Source organism: Ruditapes philippinarum, unplaced genomic scaffold, assembly GCF_026571515.1.
Source record: "Ruditapes philippinarum isolate M1 unplaced genomic scaffold, ASM2657151v2 ctg4404_1_1_1_1, whole genome shotgun sequence".
Taxonomy (NCBI): Eukaryota; Metazoa; Mollusca; class Bivalvia; order Venerida; family Veneridae; genus Ruditapes; species Ruditapes philippinarum.
The window spans coordinates 1-26,280 of record NW_026862918.1 but is presented as its reverse complement, the minus strand read 5'-3'; the positions used below and the strand labels follow the sequence as shown (position 1 = coordinate 26,280).

At 33.7% G+C, this 26,280-nt stretch overlaps 2 protein-coding genes across 2 annotated transcripts; one reads left to right on the top strand and one right to left on the bottom strand.

The window, feature by feature from the left end:
- Positions 1–1,934: 1,934 nt before the first annotated feature.
- LOC132720611 (uncharacterized) lies at positions 1,935–3,821 on the bottom strand. Its single transcript, XM_060704770.1, has 3 exons — positions 2,689–3,821; positions 2,401–2,506; positions 1,935–2,136 (listed from the first exon to the last, which is right to left on the bottom strand). Exons 1-3 carry the CDS (start codon positions 3,677–3,679, stop codon positions 1,935–1,937), a joined length of 1,299 nt encoding a protein of 432 aa, XP_060560753.1. The 5' UTR covers positions 3,680–3,821.
- A 15,957-nt stretch (positions 3,822–19,778) lies between these two features.
- Positions 19,779–26,246, top strand: LOC132720613 (inhibitor of apoptosis protein-like). Its single transcript, XM_060704771.1, has 6 exons — positions 19,779–21,181; positions 22,361–22,484; positions 22,883–22,928; positions 23,395–23,572; positions 24,473–25,071; positions 25,914–26,246. Exons 1-5 carry the CDS (start codon positions 20,188–20,190, stop codon positions 24,634–24,636), a joined length of 1,506 nt encoding a protein of 501 aa, XP_060560754.1. The 5' UTR covers positions 19,779–20,187; the 3' UTR covers positions 24,637–25,071; positions 25,914–26,246.
- Positions 26,247–26,280: the final 34 nt, after the last annotated feature.

Genomic DNA, 26,280 nt, shown 5'->3' with positions numbered 1-26,280 from the left:
TACAGTTCTTTATACCTGTATGGATGGGGCTCAAGCTAACCGTTCATTAATGCACATGTGCTTGGGAGATAAGTCACATAGTTATATAGCAAGAAGTCCTTGCACATCAAATGACATAATATTTTTAATGGACTTTTCACATGTGGTAAAAAAACTGAGAAACAACATTCTTAAAAGTGGAATTCATCCAAAAAGTACAAGAATTCTAACTTTACCAAGTTCTTACACTATCCAGTGGCAAATGTTTATTGACTTTTTCAACTGGGACCAGCAAAATGCTCTACAAACTCATAAAAAATTATCTAGAGAACATTTTCATCTTGATTCACAATTGAAAATGCGAAATCATTTAGCAGAAGATGTGTTAAATTCTGAAATGTTGCATTCCATGAAATTGTATCAAAAGAATCTCGGTCAAAAAGGTGAAGTATTAAATGGAGTTATAGAACTGCTTGAAAATACATCAAAATTAATTGATATTTTTCGTGATATGAGACCTGTTAAAGTGTTAGATGATAACAGACTTGGAACTTTACATGCTGTTGCTGAATGGTTTTCCAAGTGGGACAATTTAGTTATGAATAGCAAGGAAATTTCAGAAAAAAATAAAAGGAAAAAACTCTTATCTCAACAATGCGCAGAAGATGTACAGTCATGTATTTTGGGTTTTATTGCACTTTGCAGAGCAGTGCTAAATAAATCATCTATAATGTATATCACTCCAGGACTGGTCAACTCTGATGTTATCGAGAATGTTTTCAACCAGCAGAGATCCACTTATCATGGAGCAAATTCAAATCCTAGTGCACTACAGTATCAGCGAGCAATAAATAGTATTCTTGTAGGCCAAAACATGGTCTCAAAAAAATCAAATGCTGCCACTAATGCAAGAGTCAAATATGAACCATGCCATTTAAATTTAAACCAGCCTTTACGAAAAAGGCCATCAATAAGCTGTACTTCAAGTGATGTAAAGGTCATCCGACTGTAATTAAATATAAATATGACATCTAGGACAATTTGTGAAGTTTCATAAAAATCTGGAAAAGAGATGATCCCACGGAAGCAATGAAAACAACAAAACTATAATAATAAAAAGCAGACAGTTTGATTTGAGTATGTTTATGAGAGATAATGTAAAAGTGACACTAACATTTTGGATACTGATCCTGCTGAAATATGGTAATTAAACAAGATCAACATGGAAAGGCGGCGTTCAATTAGTTCAACCCCCAAACAACCCAGCAACAAGGAGCCCTGGAGGACCCCAAACAAAACAGGACAGGGTGCAAGGCAGAGCACAGACAGGATAATCACAAAAATGATACTTAAAAAGAAAATATAGTAAACGACAAGGAAATTAAAGACAAGAAATAATTGATTGATTAATAGGTCCACAAAGAAATTTTAACAAGGCCTTATGACACCCCCATACTCTCTGGAAAAGAGGAGATCCTTCGAGAGCAATGAAAACAAATTTAAACTAAAACCCGTCTTGGGACAGCAGGCTGCACTTTTCTCGGTGCTGGACAGTTAAATAAAAGCAACATAGAAATTAATTAGTGTACTCAACATTTAACATACTGGAATCAATAAGTGTGAAGATCCAGAATTACATTACTACATTGTAAAAGTGAACAGTAACAAAAAGTTAAATCAAGAAGTTCTCAAATGAATTATTCAGTAATAATCCATGCAAGAATATTAGATTTTGGACAACAAATGTCATCTAGAAAAAATGGTATTGCTGGAAGTTAAATAGGCACAACTCCAGTGGTTGAGCAAGTGTTTTGCCAGTGATGACACGAAGGTGAGTAAGACAAAAGTACTTTCCATTAAATAATCAAGCTAAATATGTATCATAACATTAGGAAGAAACAATTCTTCTTTCATTGCTTGGATTGGTTGTGATTCTTATTAACTTGAAAACATAATCACCTTATCATTCTACAACAGCTAAAGTCTTCAATCATTCCATTGCTTTTCATATCCGAAATCTGTTTGATAGCAGCAGGTGGGCTAAATATGTACCTCGGGTGAAAATTGATTACACGCAACCCCTTTGAAGACTTAACCCTAGAAATCGCAACCCCTAGCTGACCTGTCTTAAATATATCATTGCAGTCCACTTCAAGCCTGAAAAATATGTATTTTGTATGTAATAAATAGAAAACCATGCTCTTAGTTATATTAATTTCACTATTTTACTTTACATGAGGAAGATGCAATATTTCCATTGTCTATTTCAAATGACTTATTATTGTTTTTTATTACTAATAAAAATTTAAATATTAAGTTCAATTATATAAGATAGTAACAGTTACTAATGTATACAGACAGCACTGTTTGGAGGTAAAATACATTTAGGAAAATACTTTTATGAACTACATGTATATTTACCAAGGCAATGTCATCCCCTGTGCTTTATGAATTGTTAATGCAAATGCTGGTTTTACAGGAAACTGCATTCTGCTTGCAATATCTGAATTTGTCCTTGGATCAAACACTGTTCAATGAAAATAAAAATAACAACATTTTTTACTTTTTTGAAAAAAACATGTATGTGCACAAACCAATTCAGACAATTACTAATTACTTTAGACTAGCATGTATGTGTTTTAAACATAATGTTATTACTGATTTAAATATTTAAACAGAAAAGGCTCTGACATGACATATTAGTTTTACCTGTAAAGGACTCTTTATGCAATGTTTGTGTCTTTTGTAAACTGGGAAAGTACACTGCCAGTTTTGTCTCAGTAGCATACTTCAATATTCCTCTCAACCCATTCACAAGTGTGTCACTTAAATTTCGCAGCAAAATCACTGGACATTCAAGCTTCAACCATAATGTTTTAGGCACTGTCAAAGATTTCAGTTCTGCTGCATTCCCATTGTCTGTTGCTTTGAATTCAAACAGGTCTCCAGGAGAATTCAGTAAACACTGATGATTGTACGTATCCACTAATAAATTGGTTGAAAATAATTTAAGGCTGTCACAATTACCTGGTAAAGATTTATTGACACTGTTCATAAATTCTATGACACATTCAGTTAAATTGCCTTGATATATATCAGATATAACTTTAACAAAAAGTTCCTCATCCTGTCGCACATTTTGAGTTAATGTTACTGTATGAGAGAAACAAGTTTGAAAGAACTCACTTAAGAAACAATATGTGCCATCGTCATTGTACCTTTTGTTCGGTACAGGTGGGAGCTGAAAAAAGTCACCACTGAATATAATTTGAATACCTCCAAATATTTTACATGGATTTTTAATTTCACAGACCTTTTTTATGGACTCGAATGTACGTTTACTTATCATAGAACATTCATCTACTATTAATACATCTGTTGTCATAATTGCATCTATAATCTTGTCACACTTGGCATTGTTTTTCAATACTGACACAATTTCATTCGGATCATGCCTTCCATCATCTATCCCAGTGAATTTGTGTATTGTCATTGGTTTTAAATGGGTGGGGTACACTGCACATGCTATGCCCGTGCTGCATGTCAGTTTCACTTGTTTACCTTTTTCATTCAATTCCTTACAAATTTCAGTAATAAGATGGCTTTTACCCGTCCCAGCCGATCCTAATAAAAGAAGGTTGTGTCCAGCACTTGCAATGCTTAAAGCATCCCTTTGTTTTTGGTTTAAAGTCATTTTCATTTACGTTTTCGTAAACCAGCAATGTACATTTGTTTACATTTACATTTATCTGATACTTATACCCTTTTTCTATTGCAGCTTCGTAGAAACCTACCTTGCAGGACAGGGAACCAGAAATCAACCAATGAAATTATCCGTTGCAAATCGGCCACGTGATAACCACTGGATGCGGATTACACTTTTCATTTCTACGTTCAAGAAATTAGTTGTTTTCAGCTGTTATAAAACATTTTGAAAATCAATATTTAGCGGTAAGTTGTTTCTTTGAATGTGTTTTATCGATTTATTGCGGGATGATACACTGTCGTTGTTTGGAATTGCGTTTTACACGTAGAAAATTGAGTCGGGACTGGTTACACGGTCATGTCCGACCTAGTTGTTCAAAAACGGTTTAAGTGGGGACAATAATGTTATTGTCAACGTCTAGTGATGTCATTTACCTGCGATTTGATATATAGCTTTATATGATTTACGTAAAAATGACTTTGTAATTTTGACTTGTACTGGACTAGTGACAATCGGCCGATTTGGCGAGTTCAACCCCTTGTCTATATATTATATATACAGTATATATATTTTTTTTTAGAATTACTTTTTTACACTATCCCAACACTGTGCTGGGTCCCTGTGATCTCACTGTATAAATCGCATGTAAAATGGTCTGACATATGGTAGGTTTAACAGTTTGGAGTGAAGTTTATACGGTGATGAAGCTAAGATATTGGTGTAATACATTTTAAAACACAACAAACTAGCGGTTTAAAAACGGCTTATTTTGTATTGTTTTAGCATACGCGGTATCGATTTTACTCGAAGATAAGGGAAGGAACTCGTATTTTTCACTCGATATACCTCGGTTATTTACGTAGATCCTATTGAAAGTGTTTATGGGTGACGACTTTACTATATTTACTATGTATTCATTTCTTGCTAGCAAGCGCATGCGTATATGCGAAGTTTAACGCGTAGGTATAAACTACGATTTTATCAATGAACTGTTATTTTTGTTTTCTTTAAAGGAATGTAGAGTCTATTATTTCATGAAAATGAACGATTTGTAACTTTCAAAGCATTTAAACTTTGCAAACACTATTTTAATGATGTGTAGTCGGAATGTAACGCTACTGCAGAATGAAGAACTAGTTTCTATAGCGGTTTTTAACCGGGAGTGGATGTTGTTCGGTAACGACATACTGTCTCATCTCTAGATCGAAAAATATTTGTCTCGTAAATAATTCGACAAACCTAATCGGACTATATGGTGAACTCTGTAGATTTCCAATGAAAATATTAAGAAAGGTTATTATAATAGAGTATATATACGCGTTAAGCCCACGTTCAGTTTTTCAGTTTTGTGACGTATACTAACAAATTATTGGAAATTGATTGTATATCGAAAATATGTTTGGCCTTGAAGGAGAAGTGATATACAATATATATAGTATGAGAAAGATATGTAAACCTATAAAATCCCGGCAGTTGTAAACGTGCATACCAAAGTAGGTAAATGTAAGCAAGTTGTATATATTCTTACTATACGTTAGGTTATGAATACCTTCTCTACGATATCGCGAAGATAGACCGTTGTACTTTCACATTGGATTTTTTTTCTACAAATTCTTTTTATATTTGTGCTCATTTTCATCCAGGAACCAGGAAATAATTAGGTTGATTGTTTTACAACAGTTTATAAATTTTGAAGTTGAATCTTTATTATAGGATTTAAATGTACGTTCTGCTTGTATTTTAAGGTGGTGACCTGTAAAAATTTTATTGGCCAAGAACAAATGGCCTCATCTGTATTTGCTTAAACATTAAATACACTGAATAAATGTACGCTATTTAGATATTAACCTGCTTAATTCAGCTCAATCCGTTCTATTTTAATATTCGTTATACGATTTATACCGGGATTATAGTCAATAGACCTTTTTACAATACGATTCGTCCATAGCAAGCGATGTTGCATTTCGCGCATGCGCATTCTGCGTAGGGCAAAAGCGCAATAAAATTGACAACAGTGTATGATACTTCAAGGCTTTAATAGTCGTGATTCCATGTTATATCAACTAGAAAACAGTAATTTTGGGATGACTTAAAGCGGTAAGTACTCAAAACGTCAATTGATATTTATAACAGATATAATAAATATGCAGGACTAATAATCCAATGGTCAAAAGGCGCATACAAAAGGCGTCTGTTTAAGGTATCAATAGACGACTTTTTCATCCGTAATTTAAATTTAAACAGCAGGGTGTTAAATATTATGCAATTATTGACTAGTGAGCCTTTGAATATGATGTGATATTCACCGGCCGATGACATCGCCTCGGACAATATGACTTTCTGCCGGTGAATATCACATCATATTCAAAGGCTAACTAGTCAATAATTGTTTTATTATATGAATATGCTAAGAAATAATAAAAAAAATATCACAAAAAGTACAACTTTATATGCATGTACAATATATTGATTATGACTTTCAGACAAATTTTCATTAATAATCTACGTACATTCGTTACTATAAAACCACGTGGTCGAACTACTTTCAAACCGTATTAGCCGAGTTGTTCCGCTTGATCCGAAGGCCGAGAAGATGCGATTGTGATAATTTTGGGAAACCAATTTAAAAGGATGGATGAATCTATTTTTAGATTTTTACACAAGCCTGTTTTTTAAAACATATGCATATTTACGTTTGTTTTATATTTGAAAAAGTGTGACGTTGACGAGTGTTTTTAACGTTCTTTTAGTTTATTCTTGTAGCTGAAATGTTATTACATTTGTCAGAAAAGGGCGATGTTTTATCATAGACAGTAAGATATTATTATTATTATTATTATTATTATTATTATTATTATTATTATCATTATTATTATTATTATTTTCATCATTAAATCTATATAATTTATTTTCTTTAATTTATTTTCAAAAAGAGATATTTTTAAAATATGAGCTTTACGATCCAAAAACTTTAAAAAAATAATAAAGTTAGCTAAAGAACATTTAATTAGCTCCGGTTCACTATTAATTTAACATAACTTGAACTTTTTTCGCCTGAAAACTGGTTCGATATTTTTAATAATGCACTAGTCGGTTAAAGTGACAGATCTCCTTTAGCCCTATGAGACAGCCAGATTGTAAAAAATAACGCCATGTGCTCCCACAATGAAACTCAGATGTAGTATACTAAGCAGTAATAGTGTCTGAAACAATAAGTTTTGTTTTTACAATCAGTTTGGATTGAAACAAATTTCAAGAATAAACAGAACCTCATTATTTCTGCTCCCTATGCCCTGTCCCAGGTCCAAGGGCCGTGGTTTCAAATAACCCACACACAAGAACAGGTAAGTTTATATTTATTTCATCTCTCACTAGCATCCTGCATTTGTTCTGAATAAGAGCAGTCACATGTTGACCTACTATTTTTCTATAGTTGATTAGTAGCTTGACACTATGTGACTTGTCATACTTTGTTTGTTTCATCAACAGTATTTCGGTCATATAGGCGGGTATTTTCCTAACCATACAAATACAAAATGGCCACAATTCAACAAAATTCAACAAAATTGACAAAAAACTAATTATCTTCCTCCAAAAAATTATAGATATAAAATAAATCATGTTTATGCCCACGGGCATATAGTAATTAAACCTTCCGTCCGTCCGTCTCTCCGTACCAAGTTAACATAAACCGGCAAGTTACTAATGGCTTCATTATTAATAGACTTACTTATCAATACAAAGTACATGATCTTGGCAAGTTATTTGCCTATGGCTTCCATTTTTTTCAAGTTGTGCTTTTTAGCACTTCGAAATTACATCCATCACTCAACAGTTCAATCTAGAACAACTAATTGATGAACCAACACATTACACTGAACATTCAAATTCTTTGATAGACCTTATATTAGTTTCAAACAAAAACAATGTTATTTATTCTGGTGTTGGTGATCACTTTCTAGAACAAGAACTAAGGTATCACGTTCCTATATTTGGTTTTCTGAAATTCCGTAAACCGCGACAAATGTGTTTTGACCGCATTGTTTGGGAATATGAACATGCTGACTACGAAGCATTACGTGAAGATATAAATACCTATACATGGGAAAACTGCTTTGATGCAGATGTTAACACATACGCGAATAACGTAATCAATCAGATACAAACAATTGCTAAAAACAAGAACCGGTTGAACCGGGTGATGCTCCCCGAGAAGGTTCTGGACACAGGAAAGTATAAAAAAATGAACAAAGGGCAATAACTCCAAAATTACACCAGGCTTTGTTTAGGTTCTTGAAGCGTTGCAGTTCTATCCAATTATATCTAGCTACCTACAAAGTTTCATGTTGATATCTCTAATAGTTTTAAAGTAATGTCCAGGACAAAAGTCAAAAAGTAAAAATAAACAAAGGGCAATTACTTCAAAATAAGGCAAGGCAGAGTAATGATTCTTAAGCACTGCACTTCCACCCAATGAGACCTATCTATCTACAAAGTTTCATGTTGATATCTCTTATAATTTTAGAATAATGTCCCAGACAAAGTTCAAAGTGTCAAAATGAACAAAGGGCAATAACTGCAAAAGAAGGCAAGACAGTGTTACAGTTCTTGTGCACTGCAAACTTACTTAATGAGATCTATCTACCTACAAAGTTTCATGTTGATATCTCTTATACATTAAGAAATATGTCCCGGACAAAGTTCAAAGTGTAAAAAATAAACAAAGGGGGATAATTCAAAAATTAGGCAAGGCAGAGTTAAGGTTCTTGTTCACTGCACACCTACTCAATGAGATCTATATACCTACAAAGTTTCATGTTGATACCTCTTATACTTTTAGAGTTATGTCCCGGACAAAGTTCAAAGTGTAAAATAAACAAAGGGGGATAATTCAAAAATTAGACAAGGCAGAGTTACGGTTCTTGTGCACTGCATACCTACTCAATGAGAACTATCTACCTACAAAGTTTCATGTTGATACCTCTTATACTTTTAGAGTTATGTCCCGGACAAATTTCAAAGTGTAAAATAAACAAAGGGGGATAATTCAAAAATTAGGCAAGGCAGAGTTACAGTTCTTGTGCACTGCACACCTACTCAATGAGATCTATCTACCTACAAAGGTTCATGTTGATACCTCTTATACTTTTAGAGTTATGTCCTGGACAAAGTTCAAAGTGTAAAATAAACAAAGGGGGATAATTCAAAAATTAGGCAAGGCAGAGTTACGGTTCTTATGCACTGCACTTCTACTCAATGAGATCTATCTACCTACAAAGTTTCATGTTGATACCTCTTATACTTTTAGAGTTATGTCCCGGACAAATTTCAAAGTGTAAAATAAACAAAGGGGGGTAATTCAAAAATTAGGCAAGGCAGAGTTACGGTTCTTGTGCACTGCACACCTACTCAATGAGATCTATCTACCTACAAAGTTTCATGTTGATACCTCTTATTCTTTTAGAGTTATGTCCCGGACAAAGTTCAAAGTGTAAAATAAACAAAGGGGGATAATTCAAAAATTAGGCAAGGCAGAGTTACGGTTCTTGTGCACTGCACTTCTACTCAATGAGATCTATCTACCTACAAAGTTTCATGTTGATACCTCTTATACTTTTAGAGTTATGTCCCGGACAAAGTTCAAAGTGTAAAAATAAACAAAGGGGAATAATTCAAAAATTAGGCAAGGCAGAGTTACGGTTCTTGTGCACTGCACACCTACTCAATGAGATCTATCTACCTACAAAGTTTCATGTTGATACCTCTTGTTGTTTCAAAGTTATGTCCCGGACAAGGAAAGGGGACGGACGGACGGACGGAAAGACGGACGGACGGACGGACGGACGGACAAGGCGGCGACTATATGCTCCCCCGAAATTTTTTCGGGGAGCATAATAACATCCCTAACAAATTGATTAATGTAAGACCATTAGATGTTCCATGGATGACAAATTCAATCAGAGTTAATATCCGTAAACGAAAACGTCTGTATAAAAACGCTAGAATGACAAATTTACAATATTACTGGCAAAGATTCAAATCCATTCGTAATGAAACAATATTATTGATACGGGAAGCCTAGTCAAACTATTTTTGTAAACTCTCTAATAAATTGAAAAATGAATCACTTTCGTCTAAAGACTGGTGGAAGACTCTGAAATCTTTTATTTCATCAACAAATAATAGTAGCATTCCACCACCGACAGATCCCTTAAACAGAAATATTGTTTACTCAAATAACGATAAGGCAAATCTTCTGAATAACTTCTTCGTAGAACAAATGTCTATTAACGATGAGAACAGAGATCCACCTTACCTTAGTTCACCACATTCCTGTCTTAACGATATTGTGCTTAGCCCTCATGAAGTAAAAGATGTTCTTCTTTCGTTACAAGTTGACAAAGCAGTAGGTCCAGATGGTATAAGTAATAACATTTTACGTGAGGCTTCTCATGAACTATCTTTCCCCTTGTGTGACTTATTCAATGCTTCTCTACGATGTTGTGAAGTTCCAATCACATGGAAAGAGGCGAATGTCACTGCAGTTCACAAAAAGGGCGATACATCTCTCCCAAATAACTATAGACCCATATCACTTTTGAACACTACAGAAAAAGTATTTGAACGTCTTGTATTTAAACGCATCTTTAACTTTCTCAAAGTAAATAATTTTCTGTCAACTGCTCAGTCTGGTTTTATCCCGGGTGATTCTACAGTTAATCAGCTTGCCTTCATTTATGATACCCTTTGTAGATCACTTGGCAATGGCCTTGAAGTTCGTGTGGTTTTCTTTGATATCAGAAAAGCGTTTAACAAGGTTTGGCATAAAGGCCTACTTTCGAAGCTAAAGCACGCAGGTATATCTGGATCTTTGTTATCTTGGTTCAATAGTTACCTTACTGATAGAAAACAAAGGGTCCTACTACCTGGCGCCTACTCATCATGGGCTTTTGTCAAAGCAGGAGTCCCTCAAGGCTCTATACCTGGTCCCCTATTATTTTTGATCTTAATAAATGATATTGTTAATGAAATTGAATTTTTCATAAACCTTTTTGCTGATGATACCAGTCTTTATGTTATAGTTGAACATCCTAACACAGCAGCCACACTTCTTCAGTCTGACATCCCAAAAATCTCTTTATGGGCAGAAAGGTGGTTAGTCACCTTCAATCCTTCAAAATCGAAATCCCTACTTGTAACCAGAAAGCGAAATCGTCAGCATCACCCTTCATTGGATATGTTTAACATTGTTTAACCAACAAATTCCAGAAGTTTCTGAACACAAACATTTAGGCATCTTCCTTTCTTCTGACTGCACATGGCACAAACATATTGAATACATAACTGATAAAGCTTGAAAAAGGGTTAATATAATGCGTAAACTGAAATTCTCTCTGGATCGTAAATCTTTGGAAATTAGCTATATACCATTCATTAGACCTATTTTGGAATACGGTGATGTAATTTGGTGTAATTGTACCCAATATGAACTCGAACAGCTTGATAAGATTCAAAATGAATGTGCACGCATTGCAACTGGTGCAACCAAGCTTATCTCACTACGAACTCTGCAGAAAGAAATTAATAGGGAATCGTTATCCGAAAGAAGATATAAACACAAACTAATTATGTTTCACAATATGCAGTCGAACAAAACTCCAGATTATCTCTCATCATTAATACCAAATCCAGATCAATCCCGATACAGCTTACGAAACTCTGAAGATATCAGAGGAATAACATCAAGGACTACTCTGTACCACAATTCTTTCTTGCCATCAGTTATTCGTGATTGGAACAACTTGCCTGTTATAATACGAAACAGCCCTACAATATCGTCATTTAAAACTTTCTTAAACAAGGACAGAAAATATACACCAACATACTTTTATACAGGTAGTCGTAAACTGCAGGTCCTTCACACTCGGCTTCAAACGAACTGCAGCGCATTAAATCACCACCTGTTTTTGAAAAACATTTCTCTTACCCCTTTGTGTAATTGTGGGAAAATTGAAACTACCCAACATTCTTTTTTGAGTGCTGTGCATACGATGCCGTCCGCAGAACACTCCTCCTTAACTTGCAAGACTTCAGCATAAACCTTCATAAACTTCTCTATGGTGACCCATCTCTTACATACCAGGACAACGTTATTATATTTACAAATGTACAAAATTATATAGAAAAAACGAAAAGATTTACTTAGATCCATTCTAATTGAGACTATAATCCTCTCTCACCCTCTTTCTTCTCTTTCCCACTATTTTGTTTTCTTCTTTTATATATATTCTTACATTTTAGACATCTACTTGTAGTTAATCTATTCTATAAAAGTTTATATATAAATATATATTTTCATGTGTGTATAATTAATACTTATTCCCTTGTCTAGTATATACTAATTATAATCTTATTTAAGACAAACCATATAGTTCGCCAAAGGAGAAGAATTCTATAAGACTTGTCTTTCATTCTCATCCTTTTCCATTGTGTAAAAATGTTTTGTTTGTTATATATTTGTATGTACATTATATATACTTTCGGGAATAAATATGTTTAAACTAAATTGATGTGGTTAAACTAAACCGGCATGGGATACCTTTTAATGTTCCTCTAAATTTTGGTGAAATTAGTGTTTACCGGAGTCAATGTCAAGGTCACTGGTGTCAAAGAATCGTTATTCTTACATTTTTGCTCATACAGCATTTATTTTTAAATTGGAGTCTTTTATGTTTACGGTCTTGCCTAGAAAGTTCCTCTTCCTTCGGATTTAGTAAGGGACCATAAGGGTCATCAAGAAATAAATAAAAAGTAAATAAAAAAAATGAGAAAAAAAAAATAAAAAGATTTTTTACACTTTAACATATACAACCTCCCTCTGTTATTGCGCAGTCATGAACACAATCTCCGCTTAACCGTTATATGACCTAAATTTTAACTGGTTTCCCAGACAGGATCATGCATACACGTATCACGTGAAGCGAATTGTTGTCATGCAATAAGGCCTACTGTAATATTCAGGTTTTATCAGCTATAGTAACGAAACGAACGCTATTTTGTGTGTATCTACCCACTTCAGACGGTAGCTATTTGTTTGTTTTCTTTATTCATCTCTCATGATAGAATCAAATTACCCGGTATTAATTTTCCACGTTACAAATACCTTAAATAATATTGTACTGTATGTATAATTATTAAATAAAACCATGTCATGTGTTAATAAAGAAATAATTACCACTATTATGTATACTCATGTGATTCTTAGGTAACTTGAGTTATTATAAATGTATTTATTTACGGTGCATACACCGTGTCTTTCCATATATTGTAATTCCTCATGTTTTTAATGGTTATAGTTTTGGCGGTAATTATGCACGATTTTACGTGTAAGTTGATAAAATATAGTCATTCGAGGCATTACGTTCACGCCGTCCATTTGTGAAATTTGGTTTTTCTGCGCTCGAAATCATGTCCAGGGATTTTGACGAACTAAAGGCGTACTTTGATGAGAAATTTTCCGAAATAAAGAGAGATTTTGTCAACGCTCCTATTCCGCCAGCCGTGAAATCTACGACTCTCAAGTCAAAAGCTCTACAAGATCAACTTGACTATAACTGTGAGTTGCTTTCTCTTGTTCAGAACTTGGAATGTCTTACAAATCCTTTAGAGAACTGTGAAATAAGTGACATTTGTGCGAAAATTCAGAAGAAAATTAATCACCGTGTCAAACTGATCAAATTAGCGGACAAATCTCCGGCAGGCTGGCTCGTTGTCAAAGAATACGAACAAGACGATTTGGCAAGCGACGACGAGGATAGCAGGAAAATCAAAAACGCAGAGAAGTCGGCTTTGGCGATTTTAAAAGAACGGGATGAAAGGAGAAAGTCATTTACCAAGTTCAACTCTGCTCAACGTTATTCTCCTTATAACGTTAACAATTTTTCTAGGTCTGTCGGCGACAGATTTGCTATGGCATCTTATAATCCAGGGATTGGCAATTTTCGTCCCTTCACATACAACAACCAGTGGCGCCAGCAACCTTTCTACGGTCCAAGACCAACAGACCAATGTTTTGCCTGTGGCAAGTTCGGGCACTACCGATCTACCTGTCCTCACAACATCTTTAACCGGAAGTCCAACGGAGGTGCAGTCTACTCAGAGTCGGAACCTAAGAAACAGTGAAGTCGACGTTTCCAAGGATCAAATGATAGACTTGAAAGTTGAGTATAATTTATTTTTTCATTCTTATAGCGAACAAAAGGTATTTTTTGAGTTAAAAGAAAGACAGTTTTCTCCAAAAATTTCAGTAAAAGGCAGATTAAAACAAAAAATAAATTTTTGGGATAAGATAGGCGCAAGCACTTATATAAAAAGCGTTATCAGAGATGGTTACTTTATTCCTTTTATTCACACCCCAGTTTCAGTATGCTTGAAAAATAATCAGTCGGCCTTAGAAAACATGCCCTTTGTTTTAGATGCCGTTTCGGAACTGTTGATATCTGGGAGAGTTTTAGAGGTGCCTTTTAAGCCCTTAGTAGTAAATCCTCTCACAGTTTCTGTGAATCGTTCTGGCAAGAAAAGATTAATTTTAGATTTAAGGCATATTAATCAGTACATTTGGAAAGAAAAAATGCGTTTTGAGGATGTAAAATTAGCTTTAGAATACGTCAAAAAGGGTACTCATATGTTTAAATTTGATCTTACATCGGGTTATCATCACATAGATATCGCTCCAGAACATCAAACATTCTTGGGTTTTTCGCTTATTCAAGGCAATAATATACAAGAGCGATCAGTAATCACATGTGTCGCCTCATGATGGCCAATTTCATGTTGGGGCAAATTTTGTGACAGACGGACAGACAGACGGACAGTGCACAACTAGACTTGGTACTGATCATTCCTGTAAAGTTTGGATAAAATTGCACCAGTAGTTTATGAGGAGTAGTCCGGACAAGCTTTTGCGTATCTGGCAACACACAGAAAAAAACACCTTTTTATCAAAGGGCCATAACTCGGCCAAAAATCATTCAACCGGAAAACCCGAACAATTTGTGCAAGGACTTGAGCTACAGATCAATCCTGTAAAGTTTCATTAAAATTGCATTAGTGGTATAAGAGAAGTAGTCCGGACAAACTTTAAAATTAAAAATTATTAAAGGGCCATAACTCTGACAAAAATCATTGAACCGAAAAATTCTGACAATATGCACAACTAGACTTGGTACTAACCATTCCTGTAAAGTTTGGATGAAATTGCACTAGTAGTTTATGAGGAGTAGTCCCGACAAACTTTTGTGTAAATAGCAACACACAGAAAAAAACACCTTTTTATCAAAGGGCCATAACTCGGCCAAAAATCATTCAACCGGAAAACCCGTGCAATATGCGCAAGGACTTGAGCTACAGGTCAATCCTGTAAAGTTTCATTGAAATTGCATTAGTGGTAAAAATCATTGAACCGGAGAATGCTGACAATATGCACAACTAGACTTGGTACTGATCATTCCTGTAAAGTTTGGATGAAATTGCACTAGTAGTTTATGAGGAGTAGTCCGGACAAGTTTTGTGACGGACGGACGGACAGACAGACAGACAGACAGACGGACAGACATACGACGGAGAAGTGATCCCTATATGTCGCCACTACTCCGTAGAGGCGACACAATACTCCGTAGAGGCGACACACAAATATTATGTGTTTACCGTTCTTCCGTTTGGGTTGAGTTCCTCGGGTTTTATTTTTACTAAAGTTTTGAGAGAGCTTGTAACATACTGGCGTATTCAAGGCATAAAAATAATTGTATATTTAGACGACGGTTGGTCGGTTAATTCATCCTTTCATCAGACTTATGCTGATTCCGATTTGGTAAGGACTTCTCTTGACGCTTCCGGTTTTTTAACTAACAATGAAAAGTCGGTATGGGTCCCGTCTCAGACGATGACCTGGTTAGGTCATTATTTTGACCTTAAAGCAGGTGTTTTGAAAATAACACAAGAAAGAGTTGATAATTTGAAGAGCGCAATTTCTGAAGCTAAGTCTGAAAAGAGGGTCACTGCGCGACATCTAGCAAAAATAACGGGTATGATAGCTTCTATGCATTTTGTCATTGGACAGCTTGGTCGCTTAATGACTAGGTCTTTATATGCAAAGGTAATGAGCAGCAGCTACTGGGATTCTTTCCGAAATATCGAACCAGAAAGTCCAGAATGGGCAGAGTTATGTTTTTGGTCTGACAATATTGATAATATTAACATAAAGCAGCTGTTTCCTGTTCGTACGATACAAGGGTCTATTTCTGTGTATTCGGATGCCAGTGACGTTGCGTGTGCGGCTTTTTCACCGCATATTGCTGAAAGTATTGCACATAAGACATAGTCAGATTCCGAAAAACACAAAAGTTCTACTTGGAGAGAATTAAAATGTATAGAATGGGGTATAAGGGCTTTGTCAAATTTCCCGAGTGATAAGCGCGTACAGTGGTTCACAGATAACAAAAAATGTGAAGTTATCGTCAACGCCGGAAGTTCAAAACCCGACTTGCATTCCTTAGCTTTATCAATTTTTTCATTTTGCAAAGAGAAAAGTATAGATTTGTCCATACTTTGGGTACCTCGCTCAAAAAATGAAATTGCCGATTTCTTTTCTCGTCTAATTGATGAAGATGATTGGTGCGTGTCCGATGATTTCTTTCATTTATAAATTCATTATGGGGGCCATTTACTATTGACCGTTTTGCTAATGTCGATAACAGAAAAATGATTCGTTTTAAGTCTAAGTTTTGGAATCCAGAAAGCGAGGCTATTGACGCGTTGTCTCAAAATTGGCTAGGAGAAAATAATTGGTTATTTCCACCCGTTTGTTTAGCATGCAAATGTATTTTGCATTTAATTGACTGTCAGGCTTCAGGTACTTTGATTGTGCCGAAATGGCATTCGGCTGCTTTCTGGCCTCTTGTTTTTGCAGACGAAATTTGCACTCGGAGAGATTATGTTTCAGATGCTTTAGAGTTTAACAATTCAGAAATCATTATACCCGGCAATAATAAAAAATCTTTGTTTGGATCTGGCCGTTTCAACGGGTCTGTTTTAGCTATTAAATTTGATGCCCGATCAAAATAAGTATTGAATTTGTTTTTATAAATAGTTTGCTCCGCCTTTCTCGGGTTTTTTATTTCTATTTTTAGTAACTTGAATGTTTTAAATACAGACTCCAACGTGTTTTTCTCGTTTTTGTTAAATGACACACAGAAGTATTTGTGTTATCGAGCATGCGTTTTGTAATTCACTTGAATTCATTGACCTGTTGAAAAGATAGAGAAAATCGTGATTGTTTACACGATACATACAGTTTATATATATATATATATGTATGCAAGAAATAAAAGAGTGTATAGGAAAAGATAAAGGAGAAAAGAAATGGAATGAATATCGTAATGGAAAGTTGTGGAAATGAATAACGATAATTAAATGGTTTTGTCAAGAAAAGAAAAGAAAAGAAAGAAGAAAAAGAAAGAAAGAAAGAAAGAAAATAAAAATGAATTAATAACTGAAAGTTGTAGAAATGTCTAAATAAAAAAATGGTGTACAAAAAAAAATAATACAAAAAATAGGTCAATGGACTCAGGTTTTACCAGCATGCTTTATTTGTTTATTATTTTACATTTTTTCAGATATTTTCAAATTTGGCATATGGAAAGATCTGCATCATTTATCTGAAGAAAATCCAAATTTAAAAGATCTAGCAGATAAATTACCCGAGATAGTGCTTCAAAGTAAATCTGACAATACCAGGAAACAATATTCGTCTTACTTCAGAAAATGGATTGCATGGTGCAACCAGATGAAAATAGCTAAAATATATCCCGCTTTGGAATTTCATATTGCCTTTTTTTTAGTTTCATTGATTCAAAAAGATAGCTCGTACGCAGTAATTGAACATAGTTTTTATGCATTGAAATGGGCGCATGATTTTAGTGACGTAAAAAATCCATGTGAGTCAAAAACGGTTAATTCAGTTTTAACTGCTGCAAAAAAGTTGTGCGGTTTACCAGTAGATAAGAAAAAAGCTTTGACATCTGAAGATATTACAAAAATGTTTACATTCTTTCCGCCTGATGAAGTAGATTTGTACAAATTAAGGACATTAACTTTTGTTGTAATAGGTTTTGCCGGATTTCTTCGCATTTCAGAATTAAGAAATTTGAAATGTTCTGACGTAACAATCAAAGAAGATCATCTGCAGTTATTTATAAGATCAAGTAAAACAGATCAGACAAACAAAGGACAGAATGTCCTCATTGCGAAAACAGGAAAAGTAACCTGTCCTTATAATACGCTAAGCCTTTATTTTAAAAAAGGGAACATTAAAACTAGCGATGATTTATTTCTATTTCGACAACTTTCTTTACACAAGAGCAAAAATACACATATGTTTAGAAATAACTTTGGTTTATCATACACAAGATTTAGGGAATTATTCCGGGAAGTACTGTCAGAATTAGGTTTGAATCCTGATTTGAGGGATGTTGCACATTTTCATTATCCCTCATGTACAGACTCAATCAAACCGAGTCTGCAGTTCTCTTGTAATTTTGTTGTGATTAATGCTTCCGAGGGATCACTTTGTTTCCAGATTTTTATACGGCACACACAGTTTAAGACGCGGTGGTGCTACCGCCAGCGCTATACATGGCATTTCAGACAGATTATTTAAAAAGCATGGAAGGTGGCAAAGTGATAAAGCAAAAGACGGTTATGTTGCCGAAAACTTTTCGGAAAGGTTATCAGTTACACAAAACTTAGGAATTTAAAAATCTTTTGAAAATTACTATATTATCTTTCACATTAAAGAGATGAGTTGCCTTGGTCGTTTTATATTATTCCTCAATAATTAAATACTTAACTTTAATCTTGTTACAGGATTTTATTTTACATTTTTAAATATCAATGATTATTCTTTTTGATTTCCCCTTCTTTATTTTTCGACGGCTTAACAGCATGCCCTCTAACCTTGTTTTATGTTATGTTTTTCTTTAAAGCTGCATGCTAGAATGTAGGTGTATGTTGGAGGTTAATAAATCATTTATGCTCGTTTGAGAGCATCGAATAAGAGCATAAATGTTTATTTACGGTGCATACACCGTGTCTTTCCATATATGGTAATTCCTCGTGTTTTTAATGGTTATAGTTATGGCGGTAATTATGCACGATTTTACGTGTAAGTTGATAAAATATAGTCATTTGAGGCATTACGTTCACGCCGTCCATTTGTGAAATTTCTTTAAATATAATTTTCATATATAACGAAATATCATGAATAAATTTATGTATTTAACATTGCCTTAAACAGATTTTTACTATCGTGGAGAAAAACAACAACAGCAACAAAACGTTATTCTTTTAATATGCCCGTTATCCTTGTGTCATGAAGTAGATTCCTTTTGGGCTTAGTGCTCTACTGATTACAAGAGATGTTTCGATATTTATTACTCTTTTACAATTGTCATTCAATCTTGACGTGCAATTTTTCATTTACTTAAAAGGCTATAAAATGGACTGTTTATTAAAACATAATTTTACTACGAACGCGAACTGTAAAAAAAATCACACTTTCAATGCATTTTTTGCTAAATCTCAAATGAATATACTCGTAACACCTCTTTTAGCTTTTTACAGTATTGCTATTTTTTAAAGTGGTTGTCAACCTGTCATTATAGGTCAATGTTCAGATGCAAATATTATAGTTTCTTAGTCATAATTATTTTGGGAAACGCACTTTATTTCTTACTATAAATTAAACTGATCACCGAAACGTATATTTAAGTTGTTTTTAGGGGGGGGGGGAATGAGGCTTTAAAATGAGATTTGTACATATAAGTCTTCAAGACTTGTATCATAAAAGAATAACTTCCATAATTGTACAATATGTCAATGAGATTTGTAAGCTAATTTATTATACTCTTTGCAATTTTGTCTTTTAAACATTTTACGCTTTTTCTGACGTTTTTTTTTAGAGCTCTATATCTTTTGTACAAGAACTTTACTGAGATATACTATATCTTATATTTCCTTTTGTTTTGTTTTAGAAAGGTGTCTTTCGCCACCAGTGGAAAAGCATCTCTGGCCTTGATTAAAAAAAGCAAAGGCTACTAAGTTGTAAACATAACGTCATCTGCGTGTTGAAGGCGTTACTTTGTAAAGAGACAGCGGACTACCTTACTCGTTCTGGACATTTGGAGAGATTTACATGTATGATTATTATGCAATATGTAAAAGATTACATTCTGTAATTCATAGCGAAATTAAACGGACTCAATATATACTCAAATCTATACAATAGGTACGAGATTATAAAAACAAAAGAGACTGTAAGTCCTAAAAGTAGTAATAAAAATTGATCTGAAAATTAAAGTTTATATGTAGAAATCGAGTTGAATCAATTTCGATACCTTTCGACGAAATCGAGGCTTTGATACACATTCGTGGTAAGAGAAACAATTATGTCCTCTTCGAAGATGACATCAAATCAGCAGACGTCTTCAAACCATTCTACTTTAGTTGCGCAACAAGCCACACCTGAGCACCAGACCCAATCTGAGAACGAGCTTTCACATGAAGAGCAGACGACACCAAATGGAGAGACGCTTTCAGAGCAGCAGACGTCATCTGAGCAGCACGCGAGATCAGAGCAGCACGCGTCATCTGAGCAGCACGCGAGATCTGAGCAGCACGCGTCATCTGAGCAGCACGCGACATTTGAGCAGCACGTGACATTTGTAAAGCAGTCATCTGTGCAGCAGACGATATCCGAGCAACACATCACATCTGAACAGCAGACATCATGTGTGCAGCAGACTTCATCTGAGCAACAGACAACAACACTTTCCTCAAACACAACATATAGTTTTGAACCTATGATGACAGTTATTAACAAAATAGCCGACGGACAACGAGTTCCGCCACAGACTACTATGAAATATGAAATGTTAAGGTTTTGCACCCTTCGATCTTTCCCAAAAGGGAACAAACCTTATATTACCAGATTGGCTGGTGCAGGATTTTATTACGCAAACGAAGGAGATGAAGTCGTCTGCTATTGTTGCGCGCGACGTAGGAGAAATTGGACAGAATTCGAAAATCCTATGGAAGTACATAGAGAATTAAATCCAAACTGCAGCTTCCTCATTCGTAATTCTGAAGTTAATGTCTCAGTAAGACGACAAAGTATTGAAAAATCTACAGGAGAATCTCACTCAAACCTGACAACAATTAATAGAGGCCAGTCTAACGCCAATTTTCATAATGAATTAACGGAAGTGAAAGTGTCGTCTGCATTTGAGACTGGATCACAAATTCAAACGAATCAAAACTCTGAACACTCATCTTTTGCAAGCAATGTGATTTCATCAAGAGAAAGGAACCAGTCTGTTTCACTACTTCCTGTTGATGTACCGCAAACTTCTTCAGAGAACCAATCTTCAAATAACTCAACAGGTAGTGCTTTTTTTTGTCACATTCATTTTGTTAAGCAATGTTTTTTTATCCAATTACATTTATATATAGGAAAACCCAATGGGTTAGAGAAGAAGAAAAAGACATCAACAAAATTCACAACATAATGCCATAGACCGGAAAAGTTTTATTTTTCGTAATGATTTTAACCTGCCCAAGTTATGTAATAGTCCTAGTCCTAGGCAAGCAACTTCATGATTGTGATGTAATATCTAAAATTGCTGCATATCGACAGTAAGTAGCTTTATCTGTGGCGGAATACATCAACAAGAGAGTAAGGTAATTTATCACTACCCGTACCGATTTTCGACACTGTAAAAGTGGTATTGCACGGCCGTGCATATATTTTGACGCGACGTCATTTACGTAATACATACATATACATGTGTAGGTGTAAAGACGCGCAAAATGTTATCGTAATACTATAGGTGCATCAATGAAACAAATGACTCTTATTCACTTTAAACGGTCTCTATATCCGGTATGTGATTAATAGAATATCATATTCGTGCAGGTTCAATACTGAATTTATTAAATTGTTCAATAAAACAATATTATGCTCGCCATAGATTCGCATAATATAATTATATTCAACTGGTGCAATAAATTCAGTATTGAGATTACTCACTGAATATCCTCTATTTATATTCTTACAAGGGGCAGAACTCGTTCTGATTCGTTAATTTGGTATTTACAAGTTGTTTTCCTTTCATTGTTTGTTAAGTGGTAACAATAACTTAATTGTGTTCCTTTATAATAATTTGGGAAAGCAATTTTGTTTTTACTTTTTCAGTCTTTTAATAATTATATTTTCAACCTAGGTGCTTAGTTGAGAATAGAGAATCAAAAATAGTGATACAAATCAAAGAAGAATATATAGATTATCGACAAAATGAAACTTTTTCTTGTTGTTTCCTTTTTTGTCTTTTTTTTTTTGTCTTTCGTTTTTTATGATCATGACTTCAATGCGGAAAAGATTCTTTCACGTGAAAAAAAAATGTCCTCGAAACTGCCAGAAGAAGCAGGCAAAAGCGGCTTTTGGTTGTTAATATTGATATTGCCCAAAATAAGTCGATATTTAACAATTCAATTGGGTTAGTTATTACATAGTTTAGACAAGACATTCTTACAATGCCTTTGTCATATTGATAATTTTTACAGGATTACGTCATTGGTCGGAGGAAGATGATCAATGGATAGAACATAGTAGATGGTCAAATGAATGTTCATACGTACGACAGATTAGAGGAAGAGAGTTCGTGAATATCGTGCAGATGGCTGTGCAGTATTCACTAAACGTATTTATGTTTTAATAATTACATTTTTAATACTTTTCATACCAAGCAAAAAGGACATAATTATATGTTTGATGTATAAATATATTTAATTTTTAATTGAAAGCATGTAAGGATAAGTCTGTATCGAAAAAGGTAAGTCTTATAATATAAAACGTATCTGATATAAATTCTTTACATTGTTCGGATCAATTCCTTAAGTAAATAAGAACTGTATACTTACAATTTGACAGCCGTTGAGATTGATTCCTTATTATTTTTTAAAACGTTATAGATATAATACTGGCTCGAATACACAAACCAATCCAATGTTCTATGAAAAACGTGCACCAAAAATAGATAATACAGTATTTAGATATTTTCATAAATATATTTCTGTATTTTTCAGCAAACCGGAAATGAATCAATTTCAACACAAGGAACTGAAGGCATGGGTAGTTTTTTTCTTTCTTTTTTCTTTAAACAATAAAGCTTTGAAAGCATATAAATACACGAACTGAAAGGAATTGGGCATAACTTTAAATGCTAATCGATAAATCGAAATGTTTGTGGTAAATAGAACTAGAAATTTAATTAAATATGCTTGGAATTATAAAACACACATGTCTATGTTAGAATTGTGTAAAAACAATATTTTATTATATTTCTGAAATTCAAAACTGAGCTTTGTTTTATTTTTCAGTTTTAAATACATCTACCTTTATATATTAATTAGATGAAGTATAACTTAATTCCTTACTTATGCATTAACTTAACATATCAAAACGTTGCATATCAGCAGGCAGAGGTTTATTATGTATTTATAAAGTTTAACTTAAATCGAAATGGATTATTCGCTTTTTACACCATTGCTTTACTTGTATCTTTTTTGTTTGTTTCTATCACTGTGTTTATTGTTTTATAGGAAGCGTATCTTCGTCTGTGGCCCCAAAACACCCCAATTATATCAGCCAATCATCACGGCTGTCGAGCTACAGCGATTGTGGGGACATCGTCATTCCACCAGACCGCCTGGCACAGGCCGGCTTCTTCTACGCCGGTTTTGGGGATTGTGTCCGATGTTTCCAATGTGGATTTGGTAAGTTAGAATTAATATCCCTTTAATAAGTTTTCATTTTGTTTTGATTTTGTATAATATTCATCCAGATACAAAATTTATCAACTGAGCTCAACTTATTTTTTTTCATTGTGATCGCAGCTAGTGTTGGATTACATTGTGTTTATCTATATCCAATTAACTGTTTTCAACAGCGTTTATTGAATCATTTAAACATCATTTCTATTACATAGACTAGGCCAGTTTTTGCTGTTTAAAGACAAGCAGCAGTTGATTGAGAACAAAACATGAAAGTATGCTTTTGTTGGAAAAGCACACTTTGAAATTTTCAAAAGTACGTCTTCTTAGTGGACAAATATTAGGTCAAAGATTATTTGTTATGAAAATGAAATTACGTTGAAAACTAGCATGATTGTGATGTAATGTTTAAATATATATATTGCACATCGACATTCAGCAGCTTTCTTTGTAATGGAAAACATCAACTCGAGAGTAAAGCAATCTATATATTCATACAAGGGAAGGAACTCGTTTCTGATTCGTAAATTTGGAATTTACTGGTTGTATCCTTTGTGTTTATTAAGTGGAAACACTATTTGACCTTTATAAATTTGTGAAAGCATATAACAGTATTTGTTGGTTTGTTTGTATGCCTTCAATTTTATGTAATTTCAACCTATGTGCTTCGTTGAGAATTTAAATTAGTGAAACAAATCAAAGTAGAATTAATAGAGTTTTGGACTTAATGGAGCCGCTTTTCAAATCATGACTTCACAGCGGAAAAAGTCCTTCTACGTGCCAACATATTTACCGGCAAAAACGTTTTAGGGTCAATATTGCCTTGAATTACATTCAATTCGGCTAGTAAACAAGGCATTCTTACATTACCTTTAATATAATGTTTATTGATAATTTTTACAGGATTACGTCATTGGTCGGAGGAAGATGATCCATGGATAGAACATAGCAGATGGTCAAATGAATGTTCATACGTACGGCAAATTAGAGGAAGAGAGTTCGTGAATATCGTACAAATGGCAGTAGAATATTCTCAAAACGTATTTATGTTTAATTTATATTTTTAATACTTTTCATACCATCTAAAAATACATGAAAATATGTTCAAGATGTATGAATATAAGTAGTGTAAAAGTGATAATTTCGCGGCCATCTTGCGCCGACGGCGCCGTCGGCGCAATTAGACGGACGTTAGGAACGTGAGACGATGGCTCAAGCTTCCAAGATGGCGGCTTCCATACTGGACAGTAAAAATACCCCTGAAGTGTAACAAAAGCGCACCAAGATAAGTTGAAACTGTAGAAATGCGCTCATTTCTCCTACGAAACTAGCTTGAATATAGTCATAGATAAAGTTTGAAAAAAACAAATGGAAAAACAAAAGGGATTTACTTTCTTTTTTGTTTTTATTAACTTAAAGATTTTTAATAAAAGTAAAAAATCATAACCATTACATTTTTTTTGTGTGTGTTAAAGAAAGTTTTGGAGTCATGAAATTGTCAGGTAAGTTCCACATTTATACTTCAAACAATAGAGCTTTACTTCTTTTGAATATTATTTCATTTAATTATAATGAGTAAACTGAATAGTGTTTATGAACCACACAGAGAAAAGTAAGAATGCTGTCTCCTAAAATATTCTTTGTTCTTACAGTAATTAACAAGATTAGAACCTGCTAAAATACTTTATGTACTTTATGTACTAAATGTAACTTTGTAATACGGACACTGACTGATCACAACTTCTAATATTTTATCAAGTTCTATATTTGTAGAAACAGGCAATAACAGTAACATTTAAAAAAACTTTTATTGAACTCTTTAACTAATAATCAAAAAGAATCACAGAATATACATGATTGAGCAAATAATTTTCACTTTTAACAACAAGAATAACAAAACTAGTAAGAAACTATAAGAATGAATAACAAAATGTAAAAACTTCAACAAGAATCACAAAATATACATGATTGCATGATTGGTTAGTGATATAAGATGCATTTTATTGAAGTTATTTGAATAGTAATGTTTTGCATAATTTTTTTATAGAGCTCGATATATTATTTTTATTACTTTGTAAGTTTTTTTTAAAGACAAAGTTTTTTCCATATTATAAGTTTTATGATTATCATGAATATTGATTACACACCTTTTTGATTAGATACCAGCTAATAACAGCCAAGCCGAGATAAATCAAGCATCTCCTCCATTTGATTGTTTTCTTTATATTATTGAACTGTTATGTAAATAGATAAACATAAACGATATTTTTCCCAGACAAATAAGTGAATTAAATTCAGTTTTAAATGCTTTTAGTAAAATGTTAATAGATCTTAAACATTACAGGTTACTATCTATGCACCTGGTGCATCTAATGATGACTTTGAAGGGGATGATGAGATGTTCTACGCGATTCCAGTAAGTCTTCTTATAAAAATAAAACTTTTTTTTTATAATTAATGATAATAATTTAATATAATTAAAAATAAGAATGAATATATTTTTAACTATTTATTTTCTAAATCACAAAAAGACATTTCACATACATATACATATATGATAGAAAAAAAAACATTGATAAATACACATCAATATTAATAATGATATATATATTATATAAGAAAGAATGGAATTTGAAATTTTGTGTGCTGTGACTGTAATAGCTGATAGAATAAATACGTGTATCTAATTACTGTTTTATTTTGTAATGTCC